Source organism: Gordionus sp. m RMFG-2023, chromosome 2, assembly GCF_954871325.1.
Source record: "Gordionus sp. m RMFG-2023 chromosome 2, tfGorSpeb1-WG-v2, whole genome shotgun sequence".
NCBI classification, from domain to species: Eukaryota; Metazoa; Nematomorpha; class Gordioida; order Chordodea; family Parachordodidae; genus Gordionus; species Gordionus sp. m RMFG-2023.
In genome coordinates, this window is record NC_088776.1 from 29,701,528 (window position 1) to 29,721,986 (window position 20,459).

Sequence of the window (20,459 nt, forward strand, 5' to 3'; positions counted from 1 at the left end):
ATAAATTATATTTATAACGCTAACATGTACAATACTGTTAATGGCTATTAGAAGCAACGCGCTACAGTAGCAACGCTACATTTTTTTTGAGTGGCACTAAGTAGTCGCTATTTTTTTTCCAAATAAGCTAAAATGCACTACTTAATAACTACTATAAAAAAAAATTATGGGTTTGTGTATATTCTTCAAACAATTCAGAATTATCAAGGAATATCTCGCAATCGTCGACGAGATAATTTCCTTCTATGGTAATATAATAAAGATACTTTAATATTTTTTTGAATTATTTTTGAATGTGATAACATATGCGAATCAATAAGAATTTATAAATTTGTTTCAAAATTTCCAGTCTTATTAATATCTTAGATTTAATAAGTTAAAATGATGAGTATAATTAATTTAAATTATTTATTGATAATTTGATTAAATAAAATGGGTGTATTTTAAAAAATTTAATTTGCTCAAATTCTTTAGTTTCTTTCTTGCGTTTATTTATATATTAAAAGATATCGAAATGTATTTATTTTTAGTCATAAATAAGATTTAATTTACATTTCTTATTTTATCCAATTCTCCCTTTTAAATTTATTTGGTGGAAGATGTTTGGGAAAACAAGATTCTTTGCTAGATAAAAAGAAAAACTTTGTGAGACGTCTTCCCTTAAAATTTATAAAAAATTAATTAAAAATCGATATATTATTACGAAATTCTTTTATTTTGTTTAGAATTGATATTTTAAATTTTAATATAGATTATTAAATTTTAATATAGATTATTAAATAAAATATATAATTGGGATGGCTATATTATATATATCACCTCTTAATAAAAAAAATGTCATAATTTTTTAAGTAGCCACATAAGTACCGATGCTACATTATAAAAATAGTAGTTGTAGCGTTCTATTTTTTTGAGGAAATGGCTAATCAGTAGACTAACGTAGTTGTAGCTATGTACTACTTTTTTAAAGTAATGTTAATTAACAGCATTGAATATATCGGGCGACGCATGAATTCGATATCTGGGGTGGTGATAATTAAAATTATTATGGTTATATAAGAATAAAATTTCAAAAATTTATTAGAACTAGTGACTAGAAAATGTTGACAACTTCGAATACACATATTCAAATATAAATTAATGATAAAATATTAAATGCGTATGAATCAGTATCTAATAAATGACTCGAAAAAGAACTTTGTGAAAAAATTATAAATTTTTAAAGCATATAAAATTTGATATTTAAATTATATTTAAAAATATTAAATGTTATAAATATAGATTAATATACAAATTCTTAAGAATTATATAAATAAACTTACAAAGTAATCATGAAAAAAATATGGTAATAGAATTGCACAAAAAATATAATTAAGAAGCTTATTATAAATTTATAATGTGAAATTCAATCTTCTTTTGGTTTGATCTAATTTTTAATAATTTATCAGTGTGTTGTCAATTCACAATGTATATTAAGAAGGGCTAACCCATTCAATTTATTTTCAGAGGTGTAGCACTTCTCAGGTATGTTTTGATTCTTCTTAAGAAGAAAATATTCTTTTATTGGAAAAGTACTCCTAGGTGGAATGTAATTTTAATATATTAGGAAATAGTATATTTTGGAAAATTAACAACCATGGTTAAGATTTATGCCATTGCTTGCATTCAGCTAGTAATTAACATCCTCACAATAAAAATCTGCCAAATATTTAAATCAAGAACCTTTCATTCATTTAAATTGTTATAAATGTATCCATGAGGGAGATAAAGCGATTTATTTTATAGTATTCTTCTATTAATATTAGAGTGATGAGCTTAACTTACTGCTAATTGAAGCCGATAAATATTAAATCCATAGAGCTCTGTATACTCAACTATAACATAATTTATGAAATTCGTCATTTACATAAATACTCATGTAATTAAATAATTTATTAATATATTCTAATGTAACAAAAAATTTGTTTAGCATTATGTCCAATAATCTATTTCTTGAGAAATGACTTTTTCAGGCTATTTACTATTTCAGAAAGAGCATTTATAATATGTTTTTCTAACGCCATAAAAGCCCTTACTGCTTGATGAAGAAGGCTCCATCAAATTGGACACGCTTTCTGTAATTTTTTCTATGTGTTGGACAAGGAATTTAAGTTAATTACTATGAGTAAAAATAAAAATTGTCTTCTGTATATTTTTGTTAATAGAATTCGGATTCTTATAAATACTAATTATAAAAATCGTTATATCCATTCTTTAAATAAATTTTAAACATTAAATTATAATTTTTTGAATATGTTATTGTTGCTATATAGTGAAAAATCTAAAATGATTTGGTAGGAAATTTTAAAATGGTAGATAAATATGTTACCAAAGAAAATTTGAAATCGATATTAATTTATAAAATAAAAATGAAAATTTTTTTTTATTTAAAAACGATTTCAATTTACAAAATAAGAGGCCAATAAAATATTTAAAAAAAAAATCTTTTGGTAATGGCATTCGTTCAAAATTTTTATAATAAAATGTTTTTAAAAATAAATTTAATAAAAATAAATGTCTTATATTTTTTAACACAGTATATTAGCCTTGTTAAAAAATAATATAGTTTTATTTTGATAATATAATTATAAATGCAATATAATATAGCGAATAAAAAGATAATTTTATTTATAAAAAATTTCTTTTATATTTTAATAACAATTGTTTTTCAAAATTTTCATCTGATAGATAGGAACGCTTGGCAGTTAATACGGCATTTGATTGTAAAAATGCGCTCTAACCGTTTCGCATAGAGCTTCATGATTAATATTATCCAAAGATCTACTAAAATACACGAATGTGAAGTAGGAGGGTATTTGTATTTGCAACAATGCATAATTATTTTCAGGGTTAATATTGGCTCTACTATGTTTTTGTTTGGTCTGTACGCACATATGTATTTGGGGAAAAGATGAAGTGTGGATGATATGATTTATTTTTTAAGAGGGCCATAAAAATCTTTGAGACAGGATGTAGGGCTACGGTTCGGTAATAAGTAAATTTTTGTGGGTCTTTGAGGGAAATTACATCCTGGTCAATGATTGCTTTTCTGTTTCCTAAAACTATAGAGGGGTGTTTTCTAAACTGCCAAGGTTTACAGGAATATTTTAATTTTTTATTGGCGTCATAAATCCTAATTTCATATCTTTATCGATATCAATGGCTTTTTTTAATATGTAAATCTGTCTATCACTCCGCAATAATCTCTGTATGTTTTCCATAAGTCTTTATTCGAGCACTTCTTCATTCTTAGTTGATTTATTTTTTCTAATGTCTCACTAGACATCAATTCTTTCCTTGATAAATTACTTACATTTTGTAAACCATCATATGATTCTGCAAGATCATTTTAAAATAGTTTCCAGCATTCTAGGTTTCCGTGCATAGTTATGTTTTAGAAGTTAGCTCTTTTCCAATTTAATGCTTAAACAAAAATTATTAAATCTTTCGGCGTTTGTAATTTACTGAGTTTACGTGTAAAGTTGTTTTCAAATGAATTGTACTAAGTACAGTCGAGTTTTGTCTAATTCTGTTATAATAGCCCCATTTATTCCTTACGGATTAGCTATAAGCATTCTATGATCCTGCAGGTTTATATTAGTTGATGTTTTAACGCCGTCAAACTACTAGTGAATATTAGAGATGAAGAAATCAATTTGGGATATCTGCCGAGCCCTCACGAAGGTGTATGTGTTTATTTTTCGGTGAAAAGATATTTTCGATTTTAAAGTTCTTGTTTCTGTAGAAATCAAGATGTTTCTTGCTATCCTAGCTATTCGGTTGTTGTATGGAAGAATATCCGATGATATTACTGCTAACATATTCTGCTTCTTTACCAATTTTCAAGTTTAGATCGCCTTGAACTATTATATTATATCTGCACGATAGGAAGTGAATCATATTTATTATGTCGATGGAGCCTAATCTTTCATTTCTAATTAATGGGGCATAAAAATTTCCTATTATTTTGGGTCTAAAATTCGTGCTTAAATAGAGAAGATCACATTTTTCAGATATGGGTACGAATTTGATGGTGAATTTATGTATTAGTTTATTTATTAGGGAAGGCTATTCGACCAGATTGTGCTACCCAAGCAAAATATTTTATAATCATTAAAGTTTGCAGTGTTATTCCCTGGAGAGTGGGCTTCTTGATTACCTATGATATCTACTTTATCTAACCTTAAGAGATCTGCTAATTTGTTTTTCATTCCATTTATATTAAGGAACGCAATTTGTAACCTGCCTGTTAATTTGTTCTCCATTTCATTATACTAACTTGAATCAAGAAGACTTTATAAAGATTCAGGTGACGTTAGAAAGAATTTTATTTGGTTTGGAATAAAGATTTGAAAAAAAGTTATAGTAAAGGAAAATTTAATTTAAAAGAATTTAGCTCTTATTAAAAATTGAAATATGAAAAAAGAACAGCTGAAAAAATATAGGACTATTTTCTTAAAAAATTCGGATATTAAATTTTTCAAATAAATAAAAATAAAAAGTGTTTTGTAAATTGTACGAACGTTAAATTCGAACGCGTTTGTAAAAAATAAAAGGAACGCCGTTCATTATTTTTTTCAAAAAAAACGCGCGTTCGTTTACAACTCTAAAAATTAGCATGCAAATAATTTTTTGAGAACATGATATATTGTATTTATAAAAATCAATTATAATATTTATAATTATATCAAAATATCTAATATTAAAAAGGACAAGAGAAAGGTAATACATACATTTCTTTATTTGAAAAAGGAAAAAAAGAAATGATTATGAGCTACGAAAAGATGGGGGAAAGGTTTTCATCCCGTCTAGTCAGGAAAGGAACCCCATGAAGCATTTAAAATTATATCTTATAATCTGAATTATAGTACGCTGTCAAATAAATGCGTTCTTTCCCCCTCTCTTTAATCCTTAGGGCTTTGCTAAGCTTTTTATTTAGACTAAGCGCCTGGCTCCCATATTTGTTTTAAAATATATTTTATTTGATATAGAGTAAAAATGTATCTTAGATATTAGATCTTTTATAAAAATATAGCTAGATAAGATACATATAAAATGTTTGTATATCTAGATATACCGTTTAACAATTCTGATAGATATAGACTATAATCAACGTTGTTTATTAAAATTAATTTTATATTACTATAAACTAATGTTAAAAAATGTGTTTATAAATATTTACATCCTATTAAAGGAAATTCTGTAGCAATCATAAGCTCCGATGATAGAGATTGATAAAGAAATGCAGAAGAGGCTTAATACATTGTTATAATATTTATATTTATCGTTAAAGTTTTATCATTATATAGTTAAATAATATATATATCATTTAAAATTTTTATATAATTATTACTGTCATTAGACCCATCTGATTCATCGATCGATTCTTGAGGAGATGATGTTTCTTCGTCATTTTGCTATTTTTATATTCAAAAGAGAAGACATAAATATATATCATCAAATAAATAATATCATATCGAAGTATATACACAACAAGGCATAGTTATATTTATAACTAAAAATAAATTTTTACATATTAGCTTAATAAAAAAAATTATTTGGCCCATTAAAATTACTATTTTTATTGCCCTTCAGGGCCATCTAAATATATTAAAACCCTTTATGACCACCTTTCAAAAAGAAAAAGATTGAATTTTAATAAATTATATTACAATAAATTAATTCTTAATAATAATTATATAAGAATCAATCTAAAGACTGATTCCTTATTTATTAAAATTTATTTTCACTTTAAATAAATATTGGAAGAAAAAAATTAAATTTAATTACAGACACATTGATTATATTCATAATTTATCTATACTCTTTTTATTCTATTAAGTATGTCTGGTCGTCTTTTATCCATGTTTATATCGCACTTTGGATGATTGTTTCTAAAGCCTTCCAGATCCAAATCCAATATATAACCCTAATAGATGTTAACTGCATAATATAGTTAGTAAAAAATGTATACCGAAAATTGATTTCTATTTGACAATGCTGTTTCATAGTCTCCCACATATATTTTTGTAGTATTGTGAATATTAAACGATAGAAAATAGATTGGCTTGTTTATAGTACTTTTTGGATAATTGTGAAAATCATAATAAATTTTATCAATCGATATGCAGTTCCAATATAGTTCAATCACAAGCATTCTTACATATTTATCTTGGTTGGTTTGAGTTAACCATTTTATTTTAACATTAAAATGATCAATTTCAGATTCTACATTTTTATTTATTGGCCCGCATATAATATTTGAACGATGATGAAGTTGGTTATTTCCCCTAATTCCCATAACATTTTGAGGTGTTTTTATATAAAATAGAAAAGTAATTTTATCATTATTCTGATTTTCTTTGGTTATTTTATCTTCAATCAAAATTAAAGTAAAATACAATTTTAAATACAAATGATCTTTCAAATTTTCATCAAAATTTATATAATTATTTCCATATGGTTTAACAATGGGTTTTAAATTAGCGTAAATATCCTGATAACGAATTATTTCCATACCAAAAAGAGGATAATGATTGCTGTTCCCTTGAATTGGGATGCCTAAAAAAGTATCAAATATGATTCTCTTTTTTTTATGAAATGAAGAAGGCACCATTGAGACTAGAAATCCTTTATATTCTTGATAATTTGGTAATAATTTTCCTGATATTATAATACCATTATTTTGAAAGAAGGTTTTATTCTTTTTATTTAAATGATCAAATATTGACGGATTAGTTATAATTGTTTTGATATCAATACCATTAACATTAGAATTACAATACAAATCTAAGAGAGAAATTTTGTTCTTTAACCTTGAATAATCTAAATAAAATATGATACATTAATTTATACAATTTATTTCAAATCTATAAAAAAGATATAAATAGTATTCGCTAGATATTATTGGTCAAATCAATGACAAATCAACATGAGTTTCAACCCAAACCTCTCAGATTTCTATAAAATTCTTAATAGAGTTTGCATATATTATAAATAAATATTTTTTTAGCCCCCAGGTATGTACTTAACTGAGATACGGGCCTCTAAAGGTTCAAAGGGTTTGTTGGATAAACACTCCTTTTAATTTTAGATATCTATCTATAAATGAGCTAGAAACGTCATTTATATTTTTATAACATAATGGTAAGCTTCTAAAGTTATAATGTTAAATATTGTTTATACAAATTTGAATGTCAAAAACCGGAAATAGAAAATAGTAAATTTATAAAATCAAATTAGCATTTTTCCTAGGAATGTTTTCCTAGATTAATCGAAAAATTTTATAATTCCTATCCCAGACCTGTAGAGGTACCATTTAAAAAGCCGGGCCCGGATTTTTTTTAAAAACAAATTTTTCAACCCACACAGTCCAAGTTTTATATTTTCAGGCCTGGCTCGGATTTTTAAAAATATAATATATTTATTTTTAAATTTTATAGCTAATAATGGCGATTTAAAATATAAGGCCCGGGCCTGGTATACCGGCTCGGGTATTTTAAAAAAATTTCAGGCCCCCCTCGGGTATATTTATAAAAAATCCGGTCCGTGCACCCAGTCCGGGCTTAGGACTGGGCCTGCAGGTCTCTGATTCCTAAAAACAGTTGTATAATGTCTGATAAAAACTATTTTATATTAATAAAGGTTAACGAAAAGAAGTGCCAATTGAACAAAAATCTCATTATACGTAATCTTAATGAATTAAATTCGAATTTTAAAGAAACTCACATTGATATTAAAGTTCCTTAAATAAATTTGCAGATTTAAGACCAAAATTTTTTAAATTTATTTTAAACATAAATGTTAGGTGTTTTTAAATCGAAATTTCATTTATCAAAAATGCTATTTTCCTGATGGTGCAGTATGAACTTTCAATAAGAATTTTAAAAAGTCATGATCTAAGTCATCATGAATTTGATTTTGGAATCAAAGCGGATTTCTTCGTAATAACCTATGGCAAACATTACCAAAAGGTTAATAGCAAAACTAGCCTTCAGTATCGATATGAGAATCAAATATCAAACACCTTTTAAATTTTTGTAAAGCAAATATCACTTAATTCGCATATGGTTGATGGATATGAAAAAATATCATATGAAAATAATATTACGTTTTCTTGATTCATAAACCTTACAACGTCTAAATGAGGGGGGTATTCCAAAGTTCAAACCTATTCCCCCAATACAATTTAATGTTTTGCCTAGGGAAAGTTAAATTATATTCTTATAATAAAATTATAACCAAAAATTAATTTGTATTTGTAGTTATTTTTGTTGAGTGACAAATATATTTATCAAATAAATTAATCAACCCCCCCCCCCCCGCCTTCTACCCCACGAGATCTTAAGTAACCATTCTTTTTAATATTAAACATAAAATATTTGATAACTTTTGATTTACAGGTTTTCCCGTTTAAAAAAGATCCGATTAAAAAAGTATTAGGTCAATCAAAAAAGGAAAAGTCCCAAAGGCTTAGGAAAGAGTCCGATCAAAAAGGAAAAGTATCAAACACAAAAGGGAAAGGTTCAAATAAAAAAAGGAAGGATCAATAAAAGATCCAATCATTAAAAGGAAAAGTCCCAAAAAAATGAAAAGTATCAAAAAAATAATTCTATTCAAAATAGGAAATCGTTATTATTTAAAATATTTAAAAAATATAAATTTTTTTTATTAAATTTTTAGTTTTTTTTAATTTTTTCTTCTTATTTTATTTCTAACTTTTTGTAATCTCTTTGTTAGCTTTAATCTTTATTTATTTTTATCTTTCTCAATTTTTTTTTCCCCATTTTTGATTGTTTCTTTAAAAATATTTTATTTATTTTTAATTTGCGCTTAATTTTTATTTTTCATTAACAAACAAAAATTTTTTAATTAGTATTTTTTGCATATTAAATTATTTCATTACAATTACTGAATTAAATTAATCGTTTGGTTTAATGTACCTTTTTATAAATAAATATTGAAATATAATACCAAACGATAATACTATTCTAAGTTTCTTTACTTAATCCTTTAAAAAATTAAAAAAAACTGAATATAATCATTATATTGGTAATTTTTAGAGACATAAAATTTATATTGTTAAACTAATTAGAAATTTTCACTTTTTTAATATAAAAAGTAAAATATAACCAATGGGAATAACAAAATATTATAATAAAAATTAATTATTAATATAATTTTATTCATTTTTTTTTTTTTTTTTTTTTTATTATTATATCGCCGGGGTGGCCTAATGGGTAAGATGTAGGCTTGGAAACACGAGCATGAACAAGGACGCGGGTTCAATCCTGGTAAACCATAAAAACTTTCAAGTTTTTCTTCGATGACTGATGTGTAAAGACATATGGTATGATGAATTTCGGAGCTTAGAGATGACACCCCGGTCACCGACAGGCCTGGACAGCCGGGTGCTAAGGATACCTGTCCAATAAACAAAATGAAGGACACAAATGAAAATATGAATATGAAAGCTAGGGCGTTCCCTCCATGCGACGCGCAGGGTGTAGACCTCCATCCTGTGAAAAATAAAGTAAAGGTCAAAGCAAAGAAGACAAGACTGGCAAGTTTGAATATTGGGACGCTTAAAGGTAAGACGAGAGAATTGGCATCAATGTTGAACAAGAGAAAAGTTGATATAGCGTGTATACAAGAGACGAAATGGAAAGGACAGAAGACTTTGATGATTGGAGATGGGTATAAATTGTACTATAATGGACTTGTTAGCAATAGGAACGGTGTCGGCATCATCCTCAGTCAAGATCTAACCTCCTCAGTTGTAGAAGTCAACAGGATCTCTGATAGACTAATGAAGATAAAACTCTGCATTGGTCAATCAATACTACACATCCTATCAGTATATGCTCCTCAAACGGGTTGCAAGGAAGAAGAGAAAGATGACTTTAGAGCTATCCTTGATGTAGCTGTAATGGAAATCCCTAAGGATGACCTAGTCATAATTGGTGGTGACTTAAATGCGCATGTGGGGAAAGCAAGAGATAGCTACAAAAGGCATCATGGTGGTTTTGGATACGGAGAAAGAAATGATGAAGGAGAGCACGTACTGAAATTTGCGCAAGCCTTCGACCTTGCCTTAACCAACACCTACTATAGGAAAAAAGATAGTCATTTAATAACATATGAAAGTGGTACTAGGAAAACACAGATAGATTACATGCTAATCTCTCGCAGAAGATTAAAAGATGTAATAGACTGCAAAGTCATCCCAGGAGAAGATATCGCCGCGCAACACAAGCTACTAATCATGGATTTACAAATCTCAAATAAATCCACTCAAAATAAGATAAAACTGGAACCATGCATCAAATGGGGCAAATTAAAAACAATGACAGATGCCTTTGCAATCAATGCAAACATTGAAACAATAAATTGCTCACAAGTCAGTGAAAAAATATGGACAGACCTTTCATCCAGATTAATAGACACTGCAAAATCGACGCTAGGCTTGACAAGAGGAGGCAACAAATCACACAAAGAACTATGGTGGTGGAATCAAGAGGTACAAACCACTATACAGGAGAAAAAAGCCCTTTATAAAATATGGTACAAATCCAAAAATGCAGATGACAAGTCAAGATACAAAAAATCCAAGAGATTAGCTACAAAGGCGGTGGCTAGGGCCAAATCTATGGCATACGATGACATGTACGAAGATCTACATACCAAAGAAGGGCAAAATAAAATATACAGATTAGCCAAACAGCGAGAAAAGAACTCTAGGGATATAAACGGAGCTCCGAAAGTAATCAAAAATAAAGATGGGAAATTGATAATAAAGGAAAAAGAAATAATGAATAGATGGAAAGAATATTTTCAGGAGCTTCTCAACTTTAATTCCCACATATTGCATCTCGACGAACACTCCCCTTGTCAAAACCTTGTACAACCTATAACAGAACAAGAAATAATCACATGCCTCAAGCATATGAAAAACAACAAAGCTAGGGGTCCAGACGATATTCCAATAGAAAGCCTTAAAGCACTAGGAGATGATGGAATACATCTCCTCACAAATCTGTACAATAAAATACTTGGAAATGAAGAGGTCCCCCAAAAATGGAGGCAGAGCTATCTAGTTCCTATCTTCAAAAATAAAGGGGATCCACACAATTGTCAAAATTACAGGGGCATAAAACTAATGTCACACTGTCTAAAACTATACGAAAAAATAATAGAAAAAAGATTAAGAGATATAATCGAAATAGGAGAGACACAGTTTGGCTTTATGCCTGGAAGATCAACAACCGATGCTATCCATGCAATTAGGCAAATGAGTGAAAAATACAGGGAAAAGAACAAAAAGCTACACATGGTCTTTCTCGATCTAGAAAAGGCCTTTGATAGAATCCCAAGAAAACTTATCTGGTGGGCGCTACGCCACAAAAAAGTTCCCGAAAAATATATAAGAATAATAGAGGATATGTATATGGGACATACAACAATGGTCCGTAGCACAACAGGTACTTCAGCAGGCTTTACAATAGCCGAAGGAGTTCATCAAGGGTCGGCTCTCAGCCCACTTCTCTTCATTACAGTAATAGATGTATTAGCACAGTCTATACCTCAAACAGTCCCGTGGAATATGATATTTGCAGATGATATTGTGATACTTGCCGAATCCAAGGATGAAATGAAAGAAAGGTTAGTGAATTGGATAAATATCCTAGAAACGCACGGATTAAAAGTAAATAGGGAAAAGACGGAGTATATGGTGATAGGAGGAGATGAAACGGAGAGTATTGATATAAATGATTGGCAGATATCCGCAATTGAAAGCTGCAAATATTTGGGCTCCACTATACAAACAAACGGCACAATAGAAAAAGAGATAAAGAATAAGATTAATCAAGGGTGGTTAAAGTGGAGATCTTTATCTGGAGTGCTATTTGACAAAAGAATCCCACACAAATTAAAGGGAAAAATTTACAGTTCCATAGTACAACCAACTATTCTATATAGTTCGGAAACATGGCCAACCAAAGAATCAGACGAGAGAAGTCTACAAACTATGGAGATGAGAATGCTGAGGATGATTGCTGGGGTAACAAGAAAGGATAAGGTGCGCAGTACAAGAATACTAAATAGTTTAAAGGTAGTGCCCATTAAGACTAAGTTAATGGTAAACAGACTTAGGTGGTATGGGCACACAATGAGAAGGCCTATGAACTACATAGGAAATAAAGTTGAAAGATTGGAAGTGATGGGCAAACGTAAAAGAGGAAGGCCAAAACTTCAATGGGGCCATAAAGTTAGAGCCAATATAAAGAAGTATAAAATAGATAAAAGAGATTGTACGAATAACATAAAGTGGAGAGAGATGTTGAAGGAGCTTACCACCAGAAAAGGTGAAAGCTAAAGAGAAAAAAAAATAATTTTATTATTATAATTTATTTTAATATATTATATGGAAGAATTAGGAGGGAAACGAAACACTTGTAGTTCCCTATTAAGATATCGAATTGAATTTTTTGTTTGAGGGATAGTGACTCGTTTTTAACCCCTGTCCTTATTGAAATTTTTTTACCCAATTGATTTAAAAATTTTAGAGATTGGGGACCGGGGTTTCCCAAAACGCTAAAAATTAGAGGAATAAAAATAAAAGAATTAAGAAGAGACCTATATTTATTGCATTTATTGATTTGTTGGAGTTCCAAGGGGTCAATGTTTCTGTTAGGCAGAAATGAGGTAACGCATGAGACATCCCAGACAAGTCTTTTGCCGCAGTGCCAAGATAGTACATGCTTTCATGACGCTTACCGTCCTCATTTAGGAGACCTAACGGCTTCAAACTATTGAGGAAACCAGCCGAAATCAAATATTTGCCGATTAACCTATTTAGGTTATCGTGTCTCAGAAATCGACCACTAACTTTAAGACAAAAAAAAATATCTAGAGAATGGATCTACCTGCTTCAGGCAGCACAGGTGTCAGCCGAAGAGATAAGGCAACCAAGCCTATGGCCAATGGCAATTTGAAACTCATCGTTTGTGAGTAACGTTTCCTTTTTTTCAACTCGCAATCGCGTCTAGCCATTCATGGTTGTTATAATTTTTTTTTGCGTTTCTGAATAGTTGAAGCTTAGTAAGATCTGGAAATAAACAAAGTTTTTTAAATGCACATTGAAGCATGGGGCCCAGAAAGATCTTTAGATGACTGGAAACTGGCAGCTTGAATCCTTGGAGAACTAGAGTGAGCCAAAATTGTTTGGCTGAAGTTAAGAGGGGATCGTTCAACTCAATAAGCGAGGAGATCGAGTCGTTAAAGGATATCCGTGACGAAAGAAAGCAGGCAATTGCCATTAATGAGGGGGATAAAAATCCAAGTCCTCCCCGGAAGCAGGTATAGAGGCATAGTACCAATTAAAATCGGAAAACTTTAGGACTAAAAGGGATTCGATAAAGTGTTTTAATTTTAATTCGAAGGACTTCAGGAGGGAATAATATTGGAAAGCCGGAGATGATTTAAAGATGTGCCAGAATTTAGGTAAGAACAAACATTTTTTGGTGAGGAAAAAAACTGATGTTTAGGAAGATGAGAAAGATTCTTAAGAGAATTAAAAAGAGATTGAATCAAATTGTCAAAAAACTTTTGACAAAAGGAAGTTGAGAAGCCGATAGGAGAGCCTAAAAGACAGAGTTCTTATTCAGGATGTTTAAAATCTGAGAGAGGGATAAAATTCTTATTGTTGAGGGAAGATATCTCACATTTTTTTCTATTCAAGGAAAGACCAATTTTCGAAGCTTCCATTTCAACGTACTCGATGGCCGACAAAACATTGGGTAAAGATCCGCCAAAAGAGCCATCGTAGATACCATAAATTAAGGTCTAATTTGAAATCAGACTTTAAATACTTGATCAAATCAAGAAATTCTTATTTTTGAAATTTTAACAATACAAGAAGTAATCAATAATTTTTAGCAAGTAAATAATTTTTTTGTAAGTATTTTTAATACTATTTTATTTGATTTATGAATAATTAAACCTAAAAATGAAGTAGATGTTAAAATCTATAGAATTGCAATTTATTTTGTCATTTACTCCATTTGATGAGTATATATTTCGCAAAGAAATTGTTTTTTGTTTTAAAAAATGAAAATCATGAAGATATGATAGTAATTAGGAAAAAAACATTAATAGTGCAACAAACGCTCTAATAATTAACGCATTAAAAAGGTTTTATCATATATATATATAGAATCATGTTATAGTAAGCTATAAAACAGTGACAAATATAAAAACTTCCATCTTAAAAATGCACCTAAAGGAGGTTCACATCCTCACAAGAAATTATATCAAGAACAAGAAGAATATGTATAAAATTGTATAAATTTGGATCGCAATTTATCCTTAAAAAGTTAGGTGAAATGATAAAAAAATGATATGATGTAGAAATAACAAAAAAATATCAAGGTTACTATGAGGATCTAGGTATATTTTAAAAGGTATCACTATGTTCTGTTAGAAAAAATCCAGAATCAAATATCGAGATTCGCAAAAATGCGCGAATGGGTTTGTATATGTAGCCGGTACGAAAGAAATATTTATCGATGAGATCGAGTTTTTCAATGTGTAGGTTATATAGATATTCAAATATAAATAAAGGCTATTAAAAATGTCCAAGGTGTGCAGGCAATGAATTATGCTATCATTGATGGAATATTAAGCAGGGATGTTAACCCGGACCCTGAACCCTAGTATTTTAGCTGTACCAGAACCCGGACTCTTTTTATAAATGGAGGGTCCATGGGTTCTAGGTATCATAAAAAAAATTTAAAAATAAAAATATTTATTTAAAAATAATATAAAAATATTTATTTTAAAAAATAATATTAAATTTTTTAAATTTTATTATCTTTTTTTCGTGGAATCATTTATTTTTCGCGTTTTTCTTTAATTTTCTTCCTTGCTTCCATTTTATTTAGAGTTTGATCATAAATTATTTTCTATTGTAGGTAATAATATTTTATTATGTAAATTTATATTGGCTATCAATGATTGCCTAAAAAATAATCATGTTGCAAAATATTTAAGAACTCCTACAATTGTGAATATTAAAATCAATGAAAAGGTCACTGGCAATAATTAGATTGCACAACACGTTGGTCCTCAATTTGCATGATGCTAGAACGTTTATTAAGTTTGAAAGATTTCTGTAATGATTTTATTATAGAAGCATGTGAAGTCAATTTGTCGGAAGATGATTGATGCCTAATAAAGAACCTTATTAATTAAAATCACGAAAACCAACCATATACAAACATAGTTATAAAGGCAATCATGCCCTTCCTCTCATGAACCTCCAACCAATAAAATCATAACAATATCCAAACTCTCTGACCAAGATTGAGCCACATATATTTCCCAGAATTTTCAATTCAGGTGATTTAAAAACTAGTGATCTGCATCGGGCCAAATTTTTGAAGCCCAGCCTGGCCCGAATTTTTTTAAATATAGAAATTATTTTTTTAAAAAAATTATAATTACTTAAAATCAAAGATATATGTCATATGACGTCTAGTTTCTGTAAATTAAATAAAATATTTTTATTATATATAAATAATTCAACATAAAATTGATAAATTTATATATATTTAAAAAAAATTCTAAGGCCCGACCCGGTTCGAATTTTTTTAAGAGAAAATAGGCCTAGTCTGAAGATTGTTCGGTCATGGTACGGCCGGGCCCTCTTTTGCAGATTTCTAGTATAACATTTGTAATGAGATTACAATTTTACTTCTTTAGATACCTACTAATTATTTTTATAATTTTATATCTAAGCTATTTCATCTAGTTGAAAATTATTTTAGTGTATGCTTCTACATACTTAGGGAATATTTTTCCTTTTTAAATTGCAACTCATTTCATTAAAATAGTTATTTACTGAATAGATTAGATAAATAACTTATACTAACTTTTATTTTATTATAAAATCAGAAAAAATAAACTATCCAATACATTTGGTTTACAGTTTTATAGAGTATAGAGAGCATATGTAATTCATCATTAAAATCTTTGTTTGAATTAAGTAAAATTTGACCATTTATGGAGGTCTAACGAATTTTACTAGCATCAATGTTATTATAACTAATCTCATTAAACATTACGTTAAACAAAATAATTTTCTTTATTATAAAAATTTTAATTTTTAAAAATATTTGATTCATTTAGATTAAAATATAACTGATTTTTTAAAAATGGTTAAATATGATATATATAAATAAAATGGCGTTTACATAAACATAGCGCATTTTTTTTAAAACATAGGCATAATTAAATCATCAAAATAAAATTTATATTTAGAATTAAATAAAGATATATAAAATATATATAGCATATCGTAATCTTAATCATGGATATGAATAAAAAATTAATTAAAATACAGGTTATGAAATAAGAATTGTTAATTGTTTAATCTTTTCATAAATAATGATTATTTTAATAACTTTATTCCAAGCTGGTAAATAGTATATTTTTAAAGCAAAAAATCTGAGAAAAAACATAAATTGAATAGGCATTCTATCTACTAGAGGCTTCTATTCCTCTCTTCAGGTTTTCTAAGCGAAATCGGACCGAAAGAAGAGGTTAGGAGCAAGGTTTTACTATCTACTATACTTTTTGCAATTTCTTTTATTACAGATAAAAATTAATTGGTTGATTTTTTTATTTTTAAAATTTAATAATTACAAAAATATGATTTATCACTGCTTTTATCATTCTAATAAGATTTAAAATTATTTTGAAACATTATTTTCTTGGTGCTATAGACTAGATAAATTCTTAAATATATTTGTTGATATCTTTTAGTTCACTAATCATGATTGGATAATAATATTAAGCAAGTATATTATGTCCAGGTAATCCTACAGCCCTCAAGCCAAGGATGATATTACCACTTTCGGAAATTTACCTCTCTACCAAATCAAAATAAAAAAAAAGAATTTAAATTAGCAAAAAAAATAAAATAAATCTAAATCAGAACTACTCACTACCTCCTTACAATTATATTAAAATAACAATGGCATTTTCATCTCACCCCCTCCTCCCTGTAATTTCAATGAAGCTTACTCATAGTTTCGAAGTCTTGAACCTTGAAACATATTGCATTGATTGTTCAACTTCGATTATAGTCCTTTTCTAATTGGTGAATTTGAATAAATATTATAAATCTGTCTATTGAATCCTTTTATATTTTTATTTAACTAATTATAACCTCCTTTGTTAATTTTTTACAAGTAATGCATTCCCGAATAGAAAGTCCAGAAGACACAATGTTCTCAATCCCTTTTCCTTGGTTGGCGCTTCACTAGCATTATAATTCTCAGGATCATTCTAAATCACTAAATACATTTCAATTGCATCTTACTGCCCATAAACCCATTGCCTTCTATGCTCTAGGCTCTTTCGGTAACAAAGCTCAGGTCTTTTCTAAAAAATTTTCTATTATGGTACAAATTTGTTACTTATTGGTTCAAAAGAATAAGATAAATCTATTTCAGCATTATTTTCACTTAAAATATACTTTTAAAATGTAATTCGAGATTTGTTAGGCCAGAAAGCCTTGTGCGCGACGAGTTAAGAAAAATTGGGTAGGGTGCAAAATATTTTTTCCGGCTCGTGTATTATATTTTTTCTCTTTTCTTAAAAAAATTACCTTGGTGGGTAATTCAAATGACAAATCACCTAGTTTATTTGGAATTTTAAAAATGGATGAAACTTGGAAAGTAAAAAGGTTAAATAGATTGTATATTTTATATAAAAAATTTTAATACACTAGCTCAAATAAATCCTGAGTATTTGGCGGTCAAAGTTTGATGAGAGCCTTTTTATCCTTTAACTTACTTCAAAATATTCAAATAATATTTTGTCTAAATTAAAGAATTAAGTTAATATGGTGGAGAAATTAAAAAAAGTTGATACCAAATTAGGGGAGACCGGGGTAAAACGATAGGCATTTTGCATATTTATCAAAAAAATTTTAAACAAAAGTCAAACACAACAAATTATAGTTCAATGTATAGCCCCATCCCTTATCTACTAGATAAAAAAAAGAGTAGCCCTCTACCTATAATATTTTAGGAGTTATGATTAGTTATGTCAAACTACTCATTTTCGCCATTTTACCCTGGGTACAGGGTAAAATGGATAAGCATTGGGGTAAAGTGGTTAAAATAATATTTGACATATATTTATCGTTTTATTTAACAAATATTACAAATTTAAGATATATTTATGATTTTTATTTACAAACTAATCAATACAATAAGGACATGTAAAGTAGTTATCATAATTAGCACATTTAGAATGCGCCCATTCAAGGCACATTGTACATTTTAACCATTCATCTATTTTTGTAGTTTTTATTGCAAATGACACATAAACAATTCTTTTTTGATATCTTTTTTTTTCTCTGAATAAATAATTTCAAATTTCAAATTAATTTGGTAGCTTTATTAGTAATGCTCAATTGAAATATATAATATATTTATTAATTAATACTCAATTCAAATACAAACAATATAATTTAATTATGTCTAGGCGTTAATCCCATAAATGACCAATCTAGATTCTTCTTTGTAATTATTTGTTTATGATCTGAACTTTAAATACCATTTTTATATCTTCTTCTCAATGTTGTATCAGGTATTTTATATTTTAGCAGACAAATTCAATAAAGTGTTATTGTTATTTTATATTTTATGGCTTCATCTATTATACTTACATCTCTGAATGTTGTTTTTCTTTTATAATTTCTCATTATTTGATTGATACAATAAAAATTATAATAAATGAATGAAAGAAAAATTTAATGTGAATAATTATATATTTTAACCGTTTTACCCATAACAGCTTTACCCCAAGGTGACATATATTATAAATATCGTTATTGCGTGACTTCTAATATAGCTATAGATGTCAGATAAATTTTATTTTATAGCTAATACATTAATGAACATGTGTGCCAAATTTTGAATCCTGAGGATATGTATATTTTACTAAAAGCAAAATATACTAGAGAATGATTTTTATATTTTTTGGGTAAAAAACAATTTTTTGACAAAATATATAAAACCAGGTAAGTTTTTTAAAAGATGAACATAGGTAAGAAATTAGATATAAAAATACATTTTCACACCAAATTTAAAATCATTGTGCTCAAGGGTTAAAAAGTGATTCGCGTTAACATTGTTACCCCGTCAATCGCTTTACCCCGGTCTCCCCTACTTTATTTTAAATTTAGTTATTATAAAATAAAACTAACTTCCTATTAACATAATAAATTCTATATATATGTGTCGTAATTTTTAAAGGGATCATGACTATCCTGGATCTTCGCGGAATTTAAAGGGATCTCTTTAAAATTTCAATTTTTTAAAGGATAAAGAACTATATGGCATTATCACGTTTTAATCGTGATAAAGAGGAATCTTATTTTAAAGTTTTCCACGAGTTTCGTTGCGTTTTTTAATTTTATTGTTATTCATTAATTTTCAATGTTGTTTTTTTGGCCTTATGATATAAGATATGTCTAATGTTTAATATAGGGTATCAATGGATAGCTAATCAAAAGATCTATTCAACTGGATGTCAATCTCTCCCCCATTTTGGGCTAGTCTAGGTCTTGTGGGGTCAGAAATATTTTTATTAACACAAATAGATATGGATATCAAATAAAAGCTAATTTTAATATGGTTTGACTGAAAGTCTTTATTCTTGGTATTGATGGGTATGACTTGGTCTGGGAAGGGGGATTTTTTTTTTGATATGGGTATCAAATAAAAGCTAACTTTAATATGGTTTAACTGAAATTCTTTATTCTTGGTCTTGATGGGTATGACTTAGTTTGATAGGGTAAAGTGGGGGGGGGGGGTTGTAAAATTTTTTTTTTTGATATGGGTATCAAATAAAAGCTAATTTTAATATGGTTTGACTGAAATTCTTTATTCTTGGTCTTGATGGGTATGACTTAGTCTGAGGGTAAAGTGGGGGGGGGGGGGGGTTGTAAAAATTTTTTTTTTGATATGGGTACCCCCTTCCCACAGGACCAAGTCATACCCATCAAGACCAAGAATAAAGACTTTCAGTCAAACCATATTAAAATTAGCTTTTATTTGATACCCATATCAAAAAAAATATTTTTACACCCCCCCCCCCCCCCCCAGACCAAGTCATACCCATCAAGACCAAGAATAAAGACTTTCAGTCAAACCATATTAAAATTAGCTTTTATTTGATACCCATATCAAAAAACTATTTTTACCCCCCCCCCCCACCCACTCTACCCCCATCTTCCAGACCAAGTCATACCCATCAAGACCAAGAATGAAGACTTTCAGTCAAAGATATTAAAATTAGCTATTATATTCCTGACCCCCCCCCTCCTTTGATTAGCTATTCAATGA

General features: G+C 28.4%; 1 protein-coding gene and 1 long non-coding RNA gene across 5 annotated transcripts in view; one reads left to right on the forward strand and one right to left on the reverse strand.

Annotated features, from left to right (window-relative positions):
- LOC135923707 (collagen alpha-1(XV) chain-like) overlaps window positions 1-6,663 on the reverse strand; it is a 32,572-nt gene extending 25,909 nt beyond the window's left edge. For all 3 annotated transcript variants that reach the window (XM_065458612.1, XM_065458613.1, XM_065458614.1), the window contains exons 1-3: window positions 6,014-6,663; window positions 5,864-5,968; window positions 5,393-5,456 (exon numbers count right to left, since the gene is read on the reverse strand). In XM_065458612.1, coding sequence (XP_065314684.1) covers window positions 5,393-5,456; window positions 5,864-5,968; window positions 6,014-6,655 — 811 coding nt within the window. In that variant the 5' untranslated portion in view covers window positions 6,656-6,663. The remainder of the gene's footprint in view (window positions 1-5,392; window positions 5,457-5,863; window positions 5,969-6,013) is intronic.
- LOC135923708 (uncharacterized) overlaps window positions 1-20,459 on the forward strand; it is a 40,758-nt gene that overhangs the window by 5,367 nt on the left and 14,932 nt on the right. The window contains exon 4 of one of the 2 annotated variants that reach the window (XR_010571262.1): window positions 5,402-5,528. The exons of the other annotated variant lie outside the window; for it this stretch is intronic. This is a non-coding gene — a long non-coding RNA (uncharacterized LOC135923708). Of the gene's footprint in view, window positions 1-5,401; window positions 5,529-20,459 lie in introns of those variants that run through there. 2 annotated transcript variants of the gene reach the window in all.